The 20,157-nt window shown below is 43.1% G+C and overlaps 1 protein-coding gene and 1 long non-coding RNA gene across 4 annotated transcripts in view; one reads left to right on the top strand and one right to left on the bottom strand.

The window, feature by feature from the left end:
- Positions 1 to 14,307: 14,307 nt before the first annotated feature.
- The window catches only part of hivep1 (HIVEP zinc finger 1), a 59,892-nt gene continuing 54,042 nt past the window's right edge, over positions 14,308 to 20,157 (top strand). Inside the window, exons 1-2 of one of the 3 annotated variants that reach the window (XM_030413095.1) lie at positions 14,308 to 14,327; positions 17,939 to 18,073. In XM_030413095.1, the coding sequence (XP_030268955.1) occupies positions 18,034 to 18,073 (40 nt within the window). In that variant the 5' untranslated portion in view covers positions 14,308 to 14,327; positions 17,939 to 18,033. Of the gene's footprint in view, positions 14,328 to 15,984; positions 16,114 to 16,693; positions 17,023 to 17,938; positions 18,074 to 20,157 lie in introns of those variants that run through there. The other 2 variants (XM_030413097.1, XM_030413094.1) reach the window with 2 other exon arrangements.
- On the bottom strand, positions 14,894 to 16,050 carry LOC115579549 (uncharacterized). Its single transcript, XR_003983676.1, has 2 exons — positions 15,916 to 16,050; positions 14,894 to 15,823 (listed from the first exon to the last, which is right to left on the bottom strand). It is a non-coding gene; the product is annotated as an uncharacterized LOC115579549 (long non-coding RNA).

Here is a 20,157-nt window from a genome sequence, read left to right as displayed (position 1 = left end):
CACTGTCGTCTGACGTCCATGTCATTCAAAAAGTTACACCCTGCTACCTTAGAAAAGTTCAGACAGTTAATCTCAACATATGAACATCCTGAGGTGGAGTTTTTCCTTCGACTGAGGCTAAAACACTATTTTTTTTTTTTTACAGGGATGCTGTAAATTATTATCATATTTTTTCACTCACAAATGTAAAATTTGTTCCACAACTTTTCAGATTTGGCAAAATAATTATAATATCTGTGATCACATGACTCATGATGTCTAAAGTGCAGTTAATATCAGGCTTCAGGTCTTAGGTGTAAGAAAACCCACACACACTCACACACAGTATTCAAATCTTTGACTTAAGCAGCAAAATTAAGAGCACAATTTAAAAAAATACGCTGTTACTAATACAAATATGTAAGTATCATCAGCAAAATGTAGTAAAAGTTACTTGTTACACATGGAAGCGGGTTCTGTCACAGTCTTGGATGATCATTATTAGAGTTTTGTTCATTCTTGAGTAAAAGTGAAGACATCTTGTTAAAATATGACTTAGAAGTGTCACATTTTTCAAAGTATTTGATATTATTGACGTACTAAAGTCTCAGAAGCGTTTTTTTCTGGCAATAAATTAAGATAAAGTAAATAAAGATGTCCTATCGGCTCTGATGCAGCATCCAAGTAACTAGTAACTTATCAAATAAATGAAGTGGAGTAAAAAGCAATAATGGAATGTAACTTCTTAGGTACAATTCTGAGGTACTTGTACTTCACTTGAGTATTTTTCAATTTCTACAGCTTTATACTTCCACTGCACTACATTTCAGGGGCAAATACTGTACGTTTTACTTCACTACATATATTTTACAAATTTAGTTACTAGTTACTTTGCACATTGCACGCTGCATCAGAGCCAATAGGGCATTTTTTTAATAATAATTTTTTTGGCAATCAGACCAAAAAAAAAAAGAAAACATTGATTCCAATAATCAGAAAAATACTGAACATTATATCTGATGATCATTTAACTCATAGTTTACAATATTTACAAACATGCATATGCATATGTTTGAAAAACTGATTTACTGTTATTTCATAAATAACTGAAGATTTTTACTCAGGTACTATTCGTATGAGTGACTTTCACTTTTATCAGAGTAACATTTTATCACGATATGTTTACTTTTTCTACTTTTGAAAAAAATAAAAAGTCCATCATTTACCTCCAGAATGTTGTGGAGTGAAAATATTAAGCAGCAGAAAATGGAAATACTCAAGTAAAATATAGACACCTCAACATTTTAGTGCATCACTTGAGTAAATGTACGCATCAACATGCAATTACTGAGGATAACTTCTTTATAAATACATATTTATGTGTGAAATCAATGTTAATTCAGGGACAGAGAACAATCAGAGTGCTGAAGTGCTGCAGGTGTGTTTGTGTTTTGTCCACAGGGGGCATCAGAGAGCCGAGAACTCACTGACAACTGTGTGAGTCTCTGCTGCAGTTGCCTCCTTAACATCATCACACCACAGCATTTAAACCATTTACAGGCTCCAGTTTGTGCGCTGCGTCACCATAAAACACTTTTCCTCTTCATCCAGAGGACATATATGATACGTCCGCTTCTTTTAACTCGTCCGTCCATCAGAGAGAAAAAAGGAAACACATAAAAGCCGGCGCTGCTGCCAGAAGTCGTATCAAGAGAGGAGTGAAACTGTGAGAGTGCCGCTCCGGGGAACGCCTGATTTTGATTTTAATTACATCTAATATACTTAAACTACTTTAACTCCCATGTTTCCAGTCCGCAGCGCTCAGACTTGAGTGATTTATTCCCAGTGAAGATTGTAGAAGTGAAAGAAGTTTTTGCTTCATTTATGAAAAGCCTTGAAGAAGAAACTCCGTCTACAGCTTGAGATAAAATATGAAACATTTTGTTGGATTCACACAGTCATTTGCTTCTATAGTTCCAGTGGTTTTAGGAGACTTTCTGTGTGACCCTGACAGAAGTAGCCTAGTTTCACACGCACAGGGTTCTCTGGGGAAACACTGTATTTCATATGTCAACAACGGTAACCAGTTTCATTTCCGAAATTGATGTCAGATGACGAACGGTTAGGGGATGAAGAAACCAAAACAAACCAGTTTAACCAAGAAAATCAATCCAAACAAAACAGACTGAGTCAGGCTGCTAACACAAACAAGACAAACACAGGAACACACAGGATTATTTAAAGGGTATTTAAAGACGCAACATGTAAGAATTGCTGCAGCTAAGGGACTGTTAGCTTTAGCTTAGCTTAGGGTCTGTTCAAAGCTAAACAAAACAAACACACCTATCAGCACCTATTTTTAGAATAATAATAATAATAATAATAATAATAATAATAATGATAATAGATTAAGATTACACCTTTCAGGGTACCCAAGGACACTTAACAAAGTGGAACAAACATATATGAAAACAAACAAAACAAAGAATAAATGGAGCGCCTGTCAGTCAAGGTGCAATATGTAAGAATTGGCCACCTGTTGATCTCATACTCACAACAAGTACAGCTAAATGTAGCTGCCGTTAGCTCAATTAGCCATGCAGCCATGAAGCACGGAGCATGAGGCAGTGTTGATGTTTAAACTGCTAGCACTGCAGCTTCGGACCAGGATGGGCTAGCTAGTTAGCATGCTAACTTCCATAGATATCCCTGCAACACAGTACACAGATGTCATGTTTTTTTTAAATTGATTTTAACTAAAATAATTAGTATTGCACATTTAAATCACCGGAAGTGTGACAATTTTGACATTTTGGGAAATGTTAGCATGATGTTAAAGAAAATAGCCACTGTCTATTTCTTTCCGTTTTCAGTCTTTATGCTAAGCAAGAAAACAAAAGGTGAAAATATATTATTACCCAAACTGTCTACTCTTAAACATCCATGACAGTTTCAGACTACCATTGTTTATCTTTGACCTACTTAACTCACCGTAGTACTTTGAGTTTTACCTCCAACTAAAGTGTTTAAGATTTGACTTGTTTAAAACGTTCCTGGTCGTCCTTCTGCAAAAACCAAGAACCAAGTTGTAATTTTAATGTGAAACGACCCTGAAACGTTCCCCAGTTTGGATCTGAGGTGAACAGGACTGAATGCAGGCACGACACATTTACCTCGCAGCAGTCAGGGAACAATTAATGGATCAATGCATTGACTGCTGGAGGTTTCCTCAGCACGCTGGTCCCTCTGCCTCAGGCGTTGTACTACTTTGACACTCCCCAGGGCCCCGCTCACAGGGACAATAGAGAGTTATTAAGTGCTGTGTGTTACCCATAAATCAGCTGATGTATGAAGTACCAGGGAAGCTGCATCCGGCTCCTCCTCTCCTCTCTGACTAATGCAGCATTTTTCCAAGTGTGTTTCTTTGTTTCCTGCCCTCCTTCTTTTCCAGTGAGGGGTCTAAAAGTAGCAACAATACAGCTGACAGGATTTTTTCCGTACGCTTTTTTTTTTTTCCGTCTTCTTCCCGCAAATGTTTTCCAGGCATTCAGAGTGCAAACAAGTGGAAAAAGGCACAACGACTTCAATTTGAATACTGGGATTAGATCTTTAAGATACTAGAACTTTGCTGCGTCATACTCCAGATACACGAGAAAAATGTGTCAGAAACCCTGCAAAAATACTTTCAGATCATTTTCTCATGTCCGCTTTGTAGACAAGAAACAACATGTTTGGTTTTAGAAGGCCTTTTTTTACTTTCACTTCAGTATTCCTAGAAGTAATCTGCAATCTTTTCTGAAGAATAAGTGACTTGTGAGTCGTTGCAACATTGCAACACCGAACCTTTAGGAAATGGATGAATCACAACCGAGGAAATGTTGTGTTTGTTGACAAGGACATCTTGCTCCAGAGCCAGTTGCCCCAACCTGTCGTAAGTTCAGACATTTTTAGATGCTAAGTAGAGTTTTAGACATCAATTAATTAAAAATACTTGTGCCACATAAACTAGTTCATCCACAGTAATCCTCAGTAAAAACAGTATTTAGGCCAACAAACAGCCTGATACGTGTGACTGCTCTCTAGTTGATAAAGGTATAACGTTAGCTAACACGTCAGCCTGCTAACATAGGACGAGTTTAGATTGAAAGCAAAACAGAGACATGGAAGACTTTGAATTACATTATATTAGTCTAACAATGTCGGACTATAGATGACGAGCTAAATACACCTTCCACAAGATTTTTTCTTCAAGACTCAAGTGTAACATCACAGCAAACTGCACCAACTGACAAAGCTAACGTTAGCATGCTATGATACATTTAGGTTCTGGAGTAAAGTAAGTTCATCATATCTGACTGGACACTTGATCAAAATGCTGCTTAATAATAATGCTAGCCAGGAAGATTTAAAATGATATTTTACCATCACAAAACAAATAACGTCAGACTAAGTGACAAGCTAATAGCGTTAGCTAAGTTAGCATTATGTAATATTTCCCACCCTTTTGTATGTAAATAAAACAAAGTCATAGCTAACTTAATAGAAATTTTCATTTTTACACTCATTAACTGGCAGATGTAACGGCATAGCTAACCGCTCCAACTGAGAAAACTAACGTTAGCATGCTAAAATCTGTCTAGCATCTGACGTGACAAAATTCCAAATTCTCTTTTAAAAGCATGGGAAGATTTTTAAATTCCATTTTACCATTATCAATTAAGTAACGTCAGACTAAATGACTAGCTAGATAGCATTGGTTAGAATAGCATTATCCGATATTTCCCACTCATTCGTATAAAACAACGCCACATATGCCTCGCTAAATTTACAAAAGATTGGCAGTTAAGTTTAATCTATAATTTGTCCTCCTACACTTTACACTTATTACCAACCAGTTGTAACGTCAACGGCGTAGCTAACCGCTCCAACTGACAAAGCTAACATTAGCATGCTGTGATCTGTATCTGACCAGACACTTGCTCAAAATGCTGTTTAATAATGATGAAAACCAGGAAGATTTTTAGTTACGTTTTACTATTACAACACAAATAACATCACACTAAATGACTCAGATATGTTTAACCACATATTTCTTCTACATTTATGCATCAAACACAGTTAAACTAACCTAACTTCCCAAAAGACTGTAGGTTCGTAAGTTCAACATATTACTCAACACCGTATCATACAGTTGGTAATGCAGCTGTCAAACAGATACACATTACTAAGGTCTTTATCAGCAAGGGTGTGTTTTAAGTTCCAGTGGTGCCAGTAAACCATTAATTTAAGACGAGCTAGTAGTTATCTTATAAAGGACTTAATGCACCAACCTGTAGGTAGTCAAAGCATCAAAAATACTCCGGAGAACGTGCCCTTCCTGTCCTCATGTGACCCAGTTTTTAACCCCTGCTCATACAAACATAGATACAGATTTGTAGCTACAGTGATCTGAAAGAAACTACAGCTGCTCACTGCAATATTTCTTTTCTACTCCAGCCTGGAAAGGAATTATTGAATTTCATCTCCCTCTCCTCCTCTCACACTGGCGTATATTTACTGTCATAAGAAGACACTCAAAGCGTTTTCCCTTATTAGCACAGCCCGGCCTTCCCATCAGCAGGGATTTTTCCCCTCTGCGGTAACGTCACTGGAAATGTTGACACAACACCAGGCTTCTCCCGAAAAACACTCTCCTCCTTCTTCAGAACCCAGGATCTCAGTCTGGCCTTCCCTTCGCCTCACATCCTCCTCCGCGGCGCTGTCCAGATGTCGTCAGAGCTCCGGCTCGGTGTCGTACCCCCGGCCTGCAGCTTGTGTCTGCAGCTGAATGGAAACGCTGCAGGACTGTAGTAAATTCACTGGCACCAGGTCTGCGGCGGTGACTCAACGCAGGGCAAGAAAAAATCCCAGAAGAAGGATGCTGGCCGAGCTTTAAAGAGAGGCTTAAAAAACATTATGTATTTTTTTTCCTCTGGACAGTAAGTGGGTCACATGGGAACTGTGAAAAAAGGGGAATTTATTTTTCCTAAAGGCTCATTCTGCAGGGCACGGAGAGCTGGACGGAGCCGCCGGGGGTTAAACAGGGCACAGAAAAACGAGGTTTACCTCAGCTACACTTTTCCGAGAAGCGCCGCGTTTAAAGCTGGCGAAGTGATTTTCTCACCAGGGATTAGAGAAGGGCGTAAAATCTTTCACTTAACAACATCTTTCCACTTCTGCGCCACTGATTAAACATGAAATCCACAAACTGTACGACGCTTAGAGTCCGCCTTAGTGGCTTTAGCTTGAGTGGAAGAAGATTTACACGTACAAAATCTCCATATGAAAGAGGTCTGAATGTCAGCGTTTTCCTCGCTGCATCATGTGTCTGCAGTTGAAACAAAGCCAGCTGAAGCTCTCCAACTTGCCATCATGTATTCACTGCACGGCCTTGATGGCTGACTTGGGAATACCCTCAAATGTTCTCCCTCTAAAGACCAACAATCACGTCTTCTGACTCGAACACATAATACACTCTGTTTATTGATAATCACATCTGGATCCGAGCCCGGCTGCATTCTTTGGGACAGTTTTTTTAACGATCTGATCTTGCCAGAAGACGTCCGCAGGACCGCGAGAGTTCACGGTTTAACTTCTTTATATGTGTGTGAAGATGACATGAGCACATTGAACACACTTGCCTTCTCCACAGCACGAACTGACTTAGTTTTCCTGAGAAAGATTCAGTTGAGCCATTTTTCTGATTTGAAACACTGGAGCCAGCTCTCAGGACTGAGAGTCTACAGCCCTGCTAGCTGTGCTCGACCATGATAATGCTACCATGCTAATGCTAGCAGGTATAATGTTTACCTTGTTTACCATCTTAATTTAGCATGTCAGCGCGGTTAACATCTGATAACAAAGTCTGCAGCTGATGTGGGATGTCGTTTAGGTTTTTGGACTTGATGTTGTTTTTGTTTGGACAATAGTCAGGCTGCTAGCAGTAGCCATGTTGCTAACGCTGTCTTACTCGACAGTAATACCACCAAGAACCACTGACCGCTCACCAAAGTGATTACGATTCATCCTAAGGGGAACATGATTGTCGGTGCCAACTTTCAGGGCAATCCATCCAACAGTTGTTGATAATTTTCACCTAAAACCACAATGCTATCCTTGATGTAGCAGTACAGGGAACTTCAGGGGATCACCAAACTCACTTGGGTTCATCCTCTGGGCACCATGAATGTCTGTAGAAATGTTCATCGCAGTCAACACAGTAGATGCTAAGAAATGTATCTGTTTATGTGAGCAAGATGAAAAGCCACGGGAACTCCAACAACATCAGGATTCATCATCAGGGAACCATGAATGTCTGTGCAAAGTTTCACGGTAATCCGTTCAGTCAGTGTTGAGATATTTCAGTCAGACACTTTTAAGAATGTATTTTATAGAAGCTGAAATAATAATGCGACTGGCTTGTCTTGGTATAAAAGATGTAAAGCAGCACTGCAGATCCAAACTTTTCTCTTCTGGGCTGCTTTATTTGAAACTGGAGACGGCTGAAATAACCGTCCGGGGAGCGAGCTGGTCTTTAAATTGATCAGTTCGCTGACAGACGCGGCAGCAGGGAAGGCCCACAGCTTCTATTTCTGCCTCCTGCACCAGAGGCTGATTCGATGGACTGTCAGATGGCATGTGAATGGCGCTTTGAGACGGCGTCGAGAGCTGAAGGAGTACTCAGCGCCGTACCCTTCAACACAAAGAGACAGCTCTTGTGTCGGGGATGCCTGGTGTTGTTATTGTATGGCTCAGTAAGGCAGGAGAGCCTCTCTGACCTTGGGTTGAACGAGCGGCGCTGATTGCTCACACAAAGTAATGAAAACTGACTAACACTGTTGCCACTCAGCCAATGATAACATGTACATTGTGCCGCGCAGCTGGCTGAGAGCTGACATCACATCTCTGTGACGGACGGCCATAAATAACGTGATTGTTTCCGTGCAGGTGGTGAGATTTTGTGAATGTTTAATTTCTTGATCAAACAACACCGGAGTGGGCCGTCAGAGCGGAGATGTTTCCCCTCCAGGTGACAGTAAAACATCCCTCCGGAGCAACGCAACCAGAGAGAGGCCGCCTCGTTAATCGTGACTGTAAATCAACCAGCGGAGTCATGTGGCCGGAGAATGTCCTGTTGCCTCGGCAGGGCGTGTGTGTGTTGTGTTTATGTGTGTGTCTATGGGTGGTGGTTGGGTTGGGTGGGGGTGGAGTCCTCTTGTTGCCAAGGCAACAGCCTCAGTTATGTAACATCATATGGTGGTGTAAACAAAAAGCATCCAGCAATGTGTGCAGAGCCTTTTTATCAGCGCTGTGGAGGATACGCAGAAACAGAGCAGTTAAATTTAAACGGCGGTCGGAGGCTCTCTGGAGCTTTTTGCTGCATTGATGATAAAACAAAAAACACACTTTACGGATACAAATTACACAGAGAGCGCCGGACATTATCGCCTCATAATTTACCTTTTACAACCCTGTGCGCCGCCTCTAATTGAAAGCCCTGAAATATGGTTTGTTAAGGAGCGAAGCTGCTGTCTGCGCTGCGCTCTGCGATCCTGTAATGGTGTTTAAATGGAAAACTGTCCAGTGTGATATGTGTATAAGGTAGAGCTTATCTACACAGGACAGCCGGGGTGCCAGAGCCATTGTACTGTATTTATACAGGGGCAGTTCACGGCCGGCTCCTCGCATATCTGCAGCAATAGGAAGTGTACAGAGAAAACAAAAAGGATAAAAAGGACGCCACCCTATAAATACTTCAGCAACATCAGTCTTTATCCAAACGCTTCACTGGGTGCCAAGAGAAATAGGACACTCAGGCATTCCCTCATGAATACCGTCTTTCTTTAGAAGTTCAATAAATATCTATTTTAGATACGTGAGGAAACAAAGATTTAAGAGACCCCCCCCCCCCCCCCCTGAACAGTTATCGTCGCGCAAAGGACACAAACAGAAACATAAGAGGCTATTGTTCTGGAGGACAGCTCTGCTGGGCAGCTGTGCTTATTTTCTGTTACCACTCCGGGATATATATAGCCCCGCCGCCATTCACTGCCACTGCTGTGGGGGCAGCTGAGGAAGTCCCCTGTCTTTGATACAACTGAATTGAGATTATGTTGCCTTGCTGACAAAGGTCTAACTGACACGGAGGAGTTTGGGGATGTCAAAGCGATTTTTCCATGCAGATCTGTTATCTGTTCATCAAGTCAATTACGTTTAATTAAAACAGCCTAAAATCAGTGATCATAAACTTAAATATCTCTCATCCTCCCGCCATCAGATTCTCCCCGATATTTACCTTTTCAAGAGCCGTCTTAACACACACTTTAACTCTTCAGTTCCTTTTCCTTTCTTGTGTTTGTCCCTTTTTTGGGGTATATTTTGTTTTCCTCTTCATGCCGCCAAGCACTTTGGATTTTTGGTTTTATAATCCGACAACATGAGACACCGACTGAATCCAAATCTCCACCCCTTTCGATCTCAGCGAGGCCTCGTGGGCTCAGTCATACGTACCGTGACGCGTTTACTGTCATCGTGTCAACTCCGCGAGTGCGTGAGAGCGTGAGGCAAACACAGCGCTGACAGACGGCCCTAAAGACTGCAAGAATAAAATGAATCTGCTTCCCTCTATGACCTTTACTTCTGCATGCTTCTGTATCGGGATGTGGTTAAATTTGAATATTTCTGGCTCACACGATTCAAGTAACTTTTCAAGAGAGTAATGTTTCACACATTCACAATAAATCTGCAACGTGTCGTCTGGATCGCAATGAATCATGGTAGGTTCATTGAAATCCACTCCTCGAGAAGACTCTCTGAAAGTCTGCAGAAAATCCACTTGAGCGTCCTTGTGAACTGGATATACATGATGGCCCTCGAGACTGGACATTTGGATGCAGTCACAGTCTGTACTGACAATTTGGATAAGAAGAAACTCCTGAAACTATCCCTTAATGGGAATAAAATGGAAGAAACCACATGTAGAGCAGCAGAGGAGGGATCCAGCTTCATGCAACTGATGTACAAAGACGACAGAAACAACAGCAGTAACAATAAACGACGGAGAGACGATGACATGTTGGGAAAATAGACAAAAGAGACGAAGAAGCAGCATCAAGCTCTGATAAAATCATCACTGTGTGTATGAAGAGTTTGGAGGATGAAAATGCATTAAGCTAACAAGCGTTGTTCCTACATTAACTGTATTATCATGTCTGGGTTCAGGTCGGTTACATTACAATACCTGTTCAGATACATCCAAGTCTGACGGAGCCCGAGATGCTTACGTAGCGTTAGCTTCTCCGTCCTGCTCTTCGTTTGGTTTTGGGGAAGTTTACACTCCAGATAAACTCTGGCCAAATTAATGTTTGGGTTACTTTTGCCAAACTCTTCAGGCGTTGTTTGTCATCCTGAAAACCTTCTCTCTCATGACACAAAGACACTCGATAATACGACGGGGCAAAATCTGAAATTGCGGATCCTTTATATCCTCGTCTCCTGGGATCCTTACTAGTTGGTGAGGATGTCGTAGCTTTAGCCTCAGACCTTTAGCGCTAGTTAAGTAGTATACACGTGCATATTTAAAACCATTTTAGAGGCGTCAGTTGGAAACATTAGATAAAGTCAGCTGCCGACAGAAGTTGAATTAATTGGTTTTAAGTGTTGGCGTTAGCTTACAGTAGCTAGCTGCAGCTAACACAATGAGAAGCCGTTTCTGTTTACTTCAGTGTCAAATCAAAGACAAGTTATTTTGAAAGTCTTCCACAAATTTCAATGTATTTATATTTCTCAAAATGCAAAGTGCACCTCGGCATCAACAAAACTAAAACCCACGATCTTGACGTCAAAGCAAAACAAAGACCAGACGACAAATGAACTTTGGATGCGTTACGTGTTCCTAAACCTGTGGGTGAAGCATGACGCACATGCAAACTCATTAAAGGTGACATTTTTGTATTATTGCGCCGGGCCGCCACACACATTGGGCTCCTCTCACTTTTGGTTTGAACGTTGTTGGACTGATGTAAGAACACAACACGACTCACCAGCCGACGTTTTAATGCAGAATTCTTACAGATAATACTTTTATCCTTCTAAAATAACGTTAAAATCCTGCAAGCTGCAGCGAGGTAACATCAGCAGTCAACTAAGTCTGGAAAGATTAGCAGCAAAGGACGGAGGCCGAGAGGGAGCGATGGACCTCTCAGCAGGTTTTATGTGTGTACGTATGGAATCGTACCTGTGAATGTTGGGAAAAATCAGACTGGTGAGGACAGAAATGACCAGCGCCGAGGTTTGTTCCCTGCCAAGAGAGAAATTACTCCGAAGAGAAGTCCCATCACAGACCTCATTAATCCAAATTGTCTCACAACCGGAGTAGTATTGCATTTCTGCTGAACCTTAAAGGCCCGGATGGATCTCGTCCAGCTCCAGCCACTAAAAAGAAATCCAGATTTGATCGGCGCTCGTATTGACTTTGGCCGACTGGATGGCAGCTGAGGGCTCAATTAATAAACAATTGTTCTGCTCTTGGCATCGCGTTAGCTCGAAACCAAACAAGCTGTCTTCTCGGGAAAAATGTGGTTGTGTAAAAAAAAAAAAGGTTTCTCACATCACACACACACACACACGCACACACACACACCCACACACACACGCATTCCCCTCCCCCTCCTCGTTCTTGTTCATCTGGGGCTGCCAAACCAAAAACATCTCAATTTTTCTGTGGGCGTACAGACGGCAGAGAATGCAACGCACAAAAAAAAAAAAAGAAAAGCGTGTCTCATTCTCAGAAAAAAATGAGAAGCATCTGTGACAAAAAAGTTGCTATTTGTGTTGATGCTAATTGTCAAAAAGCCGCGTCGCGTTTCAAAAACTGAGTCACTTTTTCTACACGCGCCGAGTCATCCACACCCCTCATTAGTCTCCTAACACAATAATAAATCCTCCACACGGGAGCAAACCACGTAAAAAAAGACAACACCTCATTCTTATTTCTTGCAGAAGAGAGGAGAGAAAAAAGTTCCACTATTCAAATGTGCCATTTTAAGTTGTTGCAGTTGAAACAGGTGAGTCATAAAGCTCGACTGAGCCAGGAGTCCCACTCTGCAGTCTGCAGGAAGCCTGTGATACGATGGTGGGCGGCTGTCACACAATCACTTATTAATGGGGAAGATTTGCCTTCACTGCAGCAAAGTTTTTTTTTAGGTGAGAAACTGCAGCGACTTGACTCAGAAAAATAAGGAAACTGTTCTCGCTGCTGTTCAGTGTTTTTTTTAAGTAGCATCAGATTCAAACTAGCAAATTCTTCCTCGCCTCTTGATGCACGTGTACGTTCTCTGTCGCCTGCTGCTGCTAATAGATTTTCCTGCGGTTGCTAGGTAAAGGCTTTCGATTTATTTTATGCATTTATCTCTGAGAGCTATTTCCGGCTATGGGGTGGAAAATAGCGTGACCTTTTTCATCGGGTGATGTGTCATAAGCTCGACCATCGCGGGATAAAAATAAACATCATGATGTCTTGGCAGCAGACGCAGCAGTGCACCCAGACAACCCGTTTTCTTCCTGCTGCAAATGGCATGAAGATACTGATCATTTTTAAAAACATCAACCCATCCTAGCTGCTGTAAAGCAAGTCATCTTGTTTTACAGTTGAGTGAGTGGGCTGTAAGGATATGGGTTGGCCTCGTTTCGTGGTATTTTCACATGTTTTTTGGGGGGAAAGGTGAAACTGAGCGGGAAGTTAAATTTCCCCTCTATGCTGCTGCTGCTGTGTTTCTCTCCACTAGCATTTAACAGCCACAAAACGGCTCACTAAAGTCAGAAGCTGCTGTGGAAAGTATGAGTTAGTGCTGGGGAAACACAAGTGTGTGAATTCGTAAAGGTCATCTGTAAACAAGTTGACTCTGTGTTTGCACTCATGGAGAGCTGGAGCAAAATATAAACAACAGCATGAAACTGTGTTCCTTCAGAGCCAGCGTGTTCGTTCAGTTTATTCAGTCATGAAGACAAAGAGTTTAGCTAACTGTCGAGCTTCGCTTCACTGGGAAACATTAGCACCAGATACCCTGCTGGAAAAACCAGCATAGACCAGCATTAGTGCTGGTTTTGATTAAGCTGGTCCACCAGCATCACCTGCTGCCATGCTGGGCAGAGAGCACCTGTGCCTGAATCCTGTTTAATCAGCATCTTGATTTGCCACACCTGTCAGGTGGATGGCTTATTTTATTGGATTTTAACAATGTGTGCTCAGAATCTGAAATAAGTAATTATTTTGTCTACATAAAAAAAGAAAACCATTATAAAATGGTTTACTTCAACTTGTGAGAGAAATGGGAGCAATTTATATTTTTGTGTATTTTAGTGCAGTATTAACAGTTTCGGGCCTCAAATGACCCCAAAATCTTGCAGCAACACAACAGGTCTATGCTGTAAAAGTAAGTTTAAATTTAAGCTAACATTATCATTTTATTCAAAAAGGGAAGACATATAATGTTTCTGGTTTGGACAGCTAGCTCCTTTAGCATCCTACTAACTTGTTGAGTGAGCAGCGAGACTTTGCTAACTGTCGGCTAACTAACTAAATGTCTAGCACTGTTTAGCATCTAAAATGGCAGCTCGTAACACTTCTCTGTCTGATGTTAGGCTGTTCACTGTGTACAAGTTAGCTCTAGTTCTAGTTAAATGACATTAGCTAGCAGACTTTATATAGGGATGTTTGTTGGCTAGATCATTAAACAAGCCAGGGGCACAGATATATTATGTAAACTATAAGCTAACTTTCGACCTTAGCTTAACTGGGAAACATTAGCATTAGATAGCCTGTTCTGAATTTTGTTGCAACCCTCAGAAAACTCATCAGTGTCTTCTGCTCTCAAAAATTATGTAAATGTAAGTTTTCAATTCACGCTAAAAGAAATGGGAACATTTTTTTTCTGGTTTGGACAGCTAGCTCCTTTAGCCTCCTACTAGCTGAGTCAGCAGTGAGACAGTTTCTTTGCTAACTGTCGGCGTGCTTACTGGGCTAAAAAACAGACCATCTTATGTTAGAAGTTATAGGCTACTGAAAGTAATGGTTAACACTTTTAATCATCTAAATGGCAGCTCCTACCACTTCTGTGTCAGTTGTCCAGCTGTTTACCAGTTAGCTATCTTGTTCAACAAGCCAGAGGGGCGGACACGTTATGTTAGATGTGAGCTAACTGTTGACTTAAGTCTGATTAGGGAAACATTAGCATTAGCTATCCTGTGTTGTTTTATGGCAACCCTCAGAAAACTCACCAGTGTCTTCTGCTGTCCAAAAGGATGTCAAAGTAAGTTTCAATTTTGTTGTTATTTTATTCAAAAAGGGAAGACATAAAAGTTTCTGCCTCAGACAGCTAGCTCCTTTAGCCTCCTGTGCCTCCATGATCTGTCTTTAACCCAGTTAGCTAGCTGACAGATCATGTTATATTCACAGTGATACTGAAATGTATGTTTAACACTTTTAAGCATTAAAACGGCAGCTCTTAACACTTTCTTTGTATGATAACAAGCTGTTAACTATGTACCAGTTAGCCAGTTTACCTCATTCTAGCTAAAATGACGCTAGCAGGTTTTTAAACTGATATTTGTTTGCTAGCTTGCCAACAAGCCAGGAGACAGATATATTATGTGCTAGTTCTTTAGGACATGATATTTGTTATAAATGTAATGTACTGTTTGTGTTTTTGACTGGTTTGTGGTTGTCAGTTGGCTCCCTGCACACAGACAGGATGCTAACAACTGAGGCTGAATGCAAATTAGTTTAACGTTTAAAGTCAAATATGTGCAAAATGTAGGTGTATGGACTGGTTTGTCAGCTGGTTTAAGCACAGGTACTACAACTACTGCTACATGATTTTGATTCTTGGTGTTTTTATTTTGATCTTTATCTGGCAGCACTATATCAACCAGTTACATCTTTATGATATAATTAAATACATACATAGACTTCTTTTACTTAAATAGACACTGTGAAGATTTGGATTTTGATATTTACAATATCAATGAGGTAATAATACAAACTCAGAATTATAAATTTTTTCCATAACTGAATAAACAAGCTGTTCCCAGAGGAAAATAAGGCAGGGTCCGCCACATATAAACACAGTGAAACAGTATTAAACTGTGACGTCCTTTAAGGTCAGTTTGTTTATTCAGTTTATTTATAAAAAAGAGTTTGTTTATTGAATTTGTTAAGGCGGAATAATATATTTCTCTTAAGATTAAAATGTGTGATGTTGCACCTTTAAGTTATTTATTTTAATGCAGCAGTAATGGACGACTTCCTTCATTACTGGTGATCTGAGCGGCTGTTTGGCACCAATGGAGGCCACAGTTCATCCACGTTCTTTTATTAACCACCGCGGTGCAAACGGACCCGCTGCTGCGTCCCTGCTGCGGGTCTGTGCATGGGAAAGCCCGGTCGGTAGTGGCGGAGGGGCACAACGTGACCTGACAACAAGGAACCTCCGGGAAAACCGTCAGTCCCAAACTATGTGCAGGGGAGAGGGCGGGCGGGGGTCCGCCAGGGGGGCGCGCGACAAACGGCACGACGTGCAAATCGACTGAGAGGGAGTCTTAGCACGGTCCTACCGCGGGAGGAGGAGGAGGAGGAGCAGGAGGTGCAGCAGTGCGAGCACAGATCGACAGAGGGGCTGAACGTGTTGCTCCGGTGTCAGAACGCGGATCGCCGCCCGTCGGGATCCCCCCGCGTCCCGGAGAGGAGACCCCGTGGCTGAGAGGCGGAGACGGGACCCCCGTTGACGTCAGAGGGCCTGTCTGTTTCCTGCAATAGAAAGTGAGAGAGAAGGTGAAGGGAGAAAACACGGAGCCGGACCCCCTCCTCTTTACACCGAAAGGTGTGTAACAACCCTGCACCTGTGAGGATCCGCCGCCCCGCTGCCACTGCGCCCGGCTCGCCCTCCTGCGTGCTTCCTGTCGCGTGGAGCCGCGGCTGTCTCACTGTGGTCCGGGTCGCTGTCGGCGGCTGCAGCCGGAGAGACTCGAACATGCTCCCATCGCGCTGTCGTCCGGTTTAAACCCGCCGCGAAGTTTGGCGCTCCAGTGTGGCCGCAGGTGAGCCGGGGCTATTGTTGTGTTTGTTGTTTGTTGTGTTTGGCGCAGTGTTTCTTGTGCAGCGGTGCCGTGAACGCAACCTGAGCACCCCTCTGCTTCTCCTCGCGCCGCTCTTTGTTGCTCTTTTTTTTAGGAGGTGAAGCCGGGGTGTTATTCGTGTCACCTCTGGACTGCTCATGTGTCCACCCTCCGTGCTTATGGTGTGGTTGAACGTGCAGTGGGGTGAAGGCTCGGAGGTTTGGGGGGTTTTGTTGGAGAAGGAGAAGGAGGAGGAGGAGGAGGGGGAGCGTCCCGTTGGAGCGCTGTTGCGGAGACAGTGAGGGGTTTTCCCTGGCTCCTCCCTCGCTCACAGGGCGTTCACGTGTTGCAACAGGCTCAAAATACGCTATCATTGTTTTTGCTGACTTCACTGCATGCAGGTAAATCAGAACCGACCTTGTGTTCCGGTCCGCGGACTGCGCGGTGTCACCTTCCTCCTGCAGCGCAGATACAAATACTAAAAAAAAAAAAAAAAAAAATCAGCATCACTTGATTTATTTATTTATTTATTATCTCACACTCTATCTCATCGTTTTACTGGTCGATTATGTCACACTCTCTCAGGCGCCGTCAGTGCGTGACTGTGCGTGCTTGATCCTCAGGTGTGAGGCGAAATCATCCCTCATTAGTCACCTGCAGGTCGCATTCCAGCCTGACAGGGTGAGGACATTGCGTTACAGCGTCGACTTGAATCACCGGTATCAGGGTGTTTCCTCACATATCTGCACACACGCACACGCACGCAGACAGACTGAGAGACACGCCAGAGGAAATGTGCACATCTCCTTCTCCTTCCTCCTCATCCTCCTCTTCATCGTCCTCCTCCGCGACGTCGAAGCGAAACAGACCCGTGCAGCAGTGATCGTCCAGGTGAGCTGCCTCTCTTCGTGTTTCCGTGGATGTTTTCATGCGACCCGGTGGTGCAGGCAGCCAGGCAGGTCTGCTACCGAAATCCACCGTGAGATGATGTCATTGCTCTAGCGCCACATGTGCCAACTGTATAGAGGAGGGGGAGGGAAAAAAAAACATCATCCAGTTGTAGTAAGTGTTATGTAATATTGGTGAGGAAGGGGGGCTGAACAAAGGCTGGTTCCTGAAGCGGTGCTGCTCCCCTGCATCGGCTCTGACAAGGAGGGTAGAGGTGTTGTGGGGACATGTTGGGGGATGATGCAAGGGCGAGAAAGCTGAGAATTAAAAAGATATGTATGCGTGATTTTTGTGTTTCTGCACTTCAACTCCCACCGCCACAATTTGCATGACACCCATGTTGAAGCGTCTGTGTTTTCGTTCTCTGGAAAGGGCATCGGATTAAATGTTTCCACTGTGAAGGAGGCTCCTGATCGAACTTCTCTGATAGTATGTGTGGCTCGGGGTCGCCCAGCTACCCCCCCGAGCCTTCATCACACACACACACACACACACACACACACACACACACTGGACCTCATTTTTGGCATCGTCCGTCAGAGGGGCTGACATGTCAATCAGCATCCGATCCTCCACCTCCTCTCTCTCCTCCGCCTGCCTTTTTTTTTGTTGATCAGAGTGGCAGATCGCAGCTGCTGCAGAGGTTATATTGATATGTGGAGAACATAATCACACCTCCTCCCACTGACAGGATCCGGAGCTGCACTGCACACCGTCACCGAGCAGCTCCGAGCACCTGTTTGAGAAGAGAAACTCAATCGGCGCCTCCTTCCTGGACCCCCTCGCAACTCTGCAGCTTATTGATCCGCGTGAGCTCTCAAGTCCAGCCGATCCTGACTCGGTGTGTTTTTTCCTGCAGATGTACCCAGACTGTAACTCAAGAGTCGACTCATCTCCAGGTCCAACGCCAGAACCCACTTCCCCCAAGATGCACCTGTGAGCCGAGGCGGAAAGATGCCACGGACGAAGCAGAACAACCCGAAGAACTTAAAAGGTAAGATCACTCATCTGCTCTTCGCTCTCCGTCTGACGTCTTGCATTTCCTGTCAGCTGGTGGGTTTGTTGATTTGGACGCAAGTGCAAAGAGGAACTGCTCAGTTGTCTCTTCTGACCACAACGCGATTAGATCACTGCGTATTGTTGGCAGGAGATGTGTTGTTTGGCTTAAAATAGTGTGATTATTTCACTCCTACGTGTCCTGAAACACGAAGAGACTTTGGATGAGAGCAGGTGGTTTTCTGTCTTTGTCATGGAAGTGGGCGATTTCTCCTCAAAATGATGATGTCATAACATTGGATGGAATGGACGCTCCTTTTATTTTTTTGTATTTTCATGGTAACATGATAAAATACTGAAGAAAACTTCACCCCTTTTCGACACAGGCGGTTCAGGTGCTGGTTCGGAGCCAGTTTATACTCTGGAAGCAGTTCTTTGTGTTTCATCAGCCAGAGAACTGGATCCGAGCAGCACCAAGTCTTTGTTGATCTAGAAGAAAGAACCACCTACATGAGGGGCTGGGGGCAAAGTTATTGTGACCAAGGACGAACTCAAACCACTCCTGACGTCCATTTTTAAAAACCAGAGTTAATGTAGCTTGTTCTGACTCATCCACGGGAGGATGAATCAAAGATTTGATATGTTGTCACTAATCGAAGCAACTGTGGTCCGAGCGCTGGTCGTGTTTGGATGCCAGTGTAGGCATGCGAAGCGAGAAGCAAGAGTCCATGTAGTCCACCACAGTTGTTCTCAGAAATGCTGGGTAATTGGAGACGTATACAGGGACAGAATGATGTGACTCTATGGTGGCTCGCATGCCCGTGGAAAAGCGAACCGGTTGGTAAAATGTTCCCAGCGCTCAGTTAACTTTGGCTAAAAAGGGGAATAATGTCTTTTAAAGTCTCTCTAAATGTTGTGATTTTGAGTTTTCTCCATTATCTGTCTTTTAAAGATGGAGATGAAAATGTTTAGATGCTCAGAGAAGTGCCTCGTCATGAGCCGTGGACAGGGTTGTTCGTCTTCGCTCGTTAAAAGATTTTGGAGACTCTCAGTTTTCACTGAACAGCGATGTGAACTCTGGTGTCCTCTGCATGAGACGTAGAAATCAGTTTCCTCACCATTTCACACTCGCCCGCTGACCTTTTTCCAGTTTAACCAAACTGTTTCCACATCAGTCGCTCTCTTGGTTGCCAGATTGGAGCATGTTTAAGTGTATAAATACAGTAAGACTTCGACCGTCTCCCTGATTAAATGTTGAAGGCTTTACGTTTAAGAAGCTGAAGAAGATTAACAGAGCACAGAGTGGTCTGACGATTGATTAGATTTGATGAAGACTTGGTGGAGACGCTCATCGTCGCTACTGCTTTTGGATGTTTGAGCTCCACCGGGCAGAATGACGTACAGTAGGTTCAGAGTGCAACACTAGAACGCTTTTTTTACCTGAAGTTTCTCCAAACATAAATCTGAATTCATCAAGAGCACCTGTGAGAGGGTTTGGCTACACTGCCACGAGTGTGAAAGCCTCGTGGGAGCTTGTGGTCCAGTGTGCAACACTTTCTAGTGAAGAAGGAGACGTTTGCAAATTATCTGTGTATTCATGAGGGTTTGTACGGGTGCTGGGTGTTCGTGTAAAGTTTAATGTGATGTTTTCAAGGTGTGAAAAGTGGATTTGGATAACTTGAAACTGTAACTGCGTCAGAAATAAACGTCTATCCGGCTGAAGAGGTCGGCTCAGTAGAAGTCGGAGCACTAGAGAACTGATGTGCTGTTATTATAACGGAAGTTATCTGTCGAGTGATTGTTTTGATTTGTTTTATATCGGCTCAGCCTGATTAAGGTTTACGTACACGCAGGTGACACATTGTGAAAAGACGACACCATCTGCAGTCATAGTGGATCACAGAGTTTATTGCCATCTTAAATAATGAAGGCTTTGTCTGTATATGGATATTTAAAACACGTGTCCACTAGTTATTCCGTCACATTAACAGTACAAACTCTGTCTGGAAAAACTTTAAACGTGCTTGAATTTGACCATGATGGAGGTGAAGGAACCTGATTCATAGATTTGTATTTTTCAAC

Source organism: Sparus aurata, chromosome 3, assembly GCF_900880675.1.
Source record: "Sparus aurata chromosome 3, fSpaAur1.1, whole genome shotgun sequence".
In the NCBI taxonomy this organism is placed as follows: domain Eukaryota; kingdom Metazoa; phylum Chordata; class Actinopteri; order Spariformes; family Sparidae; genus Sparus; species Sparus aurata.
Note: the sequence above shows the minus strand (reverse complement) of the source record. Positions and strands in the feature narration are given on the sequence as shown.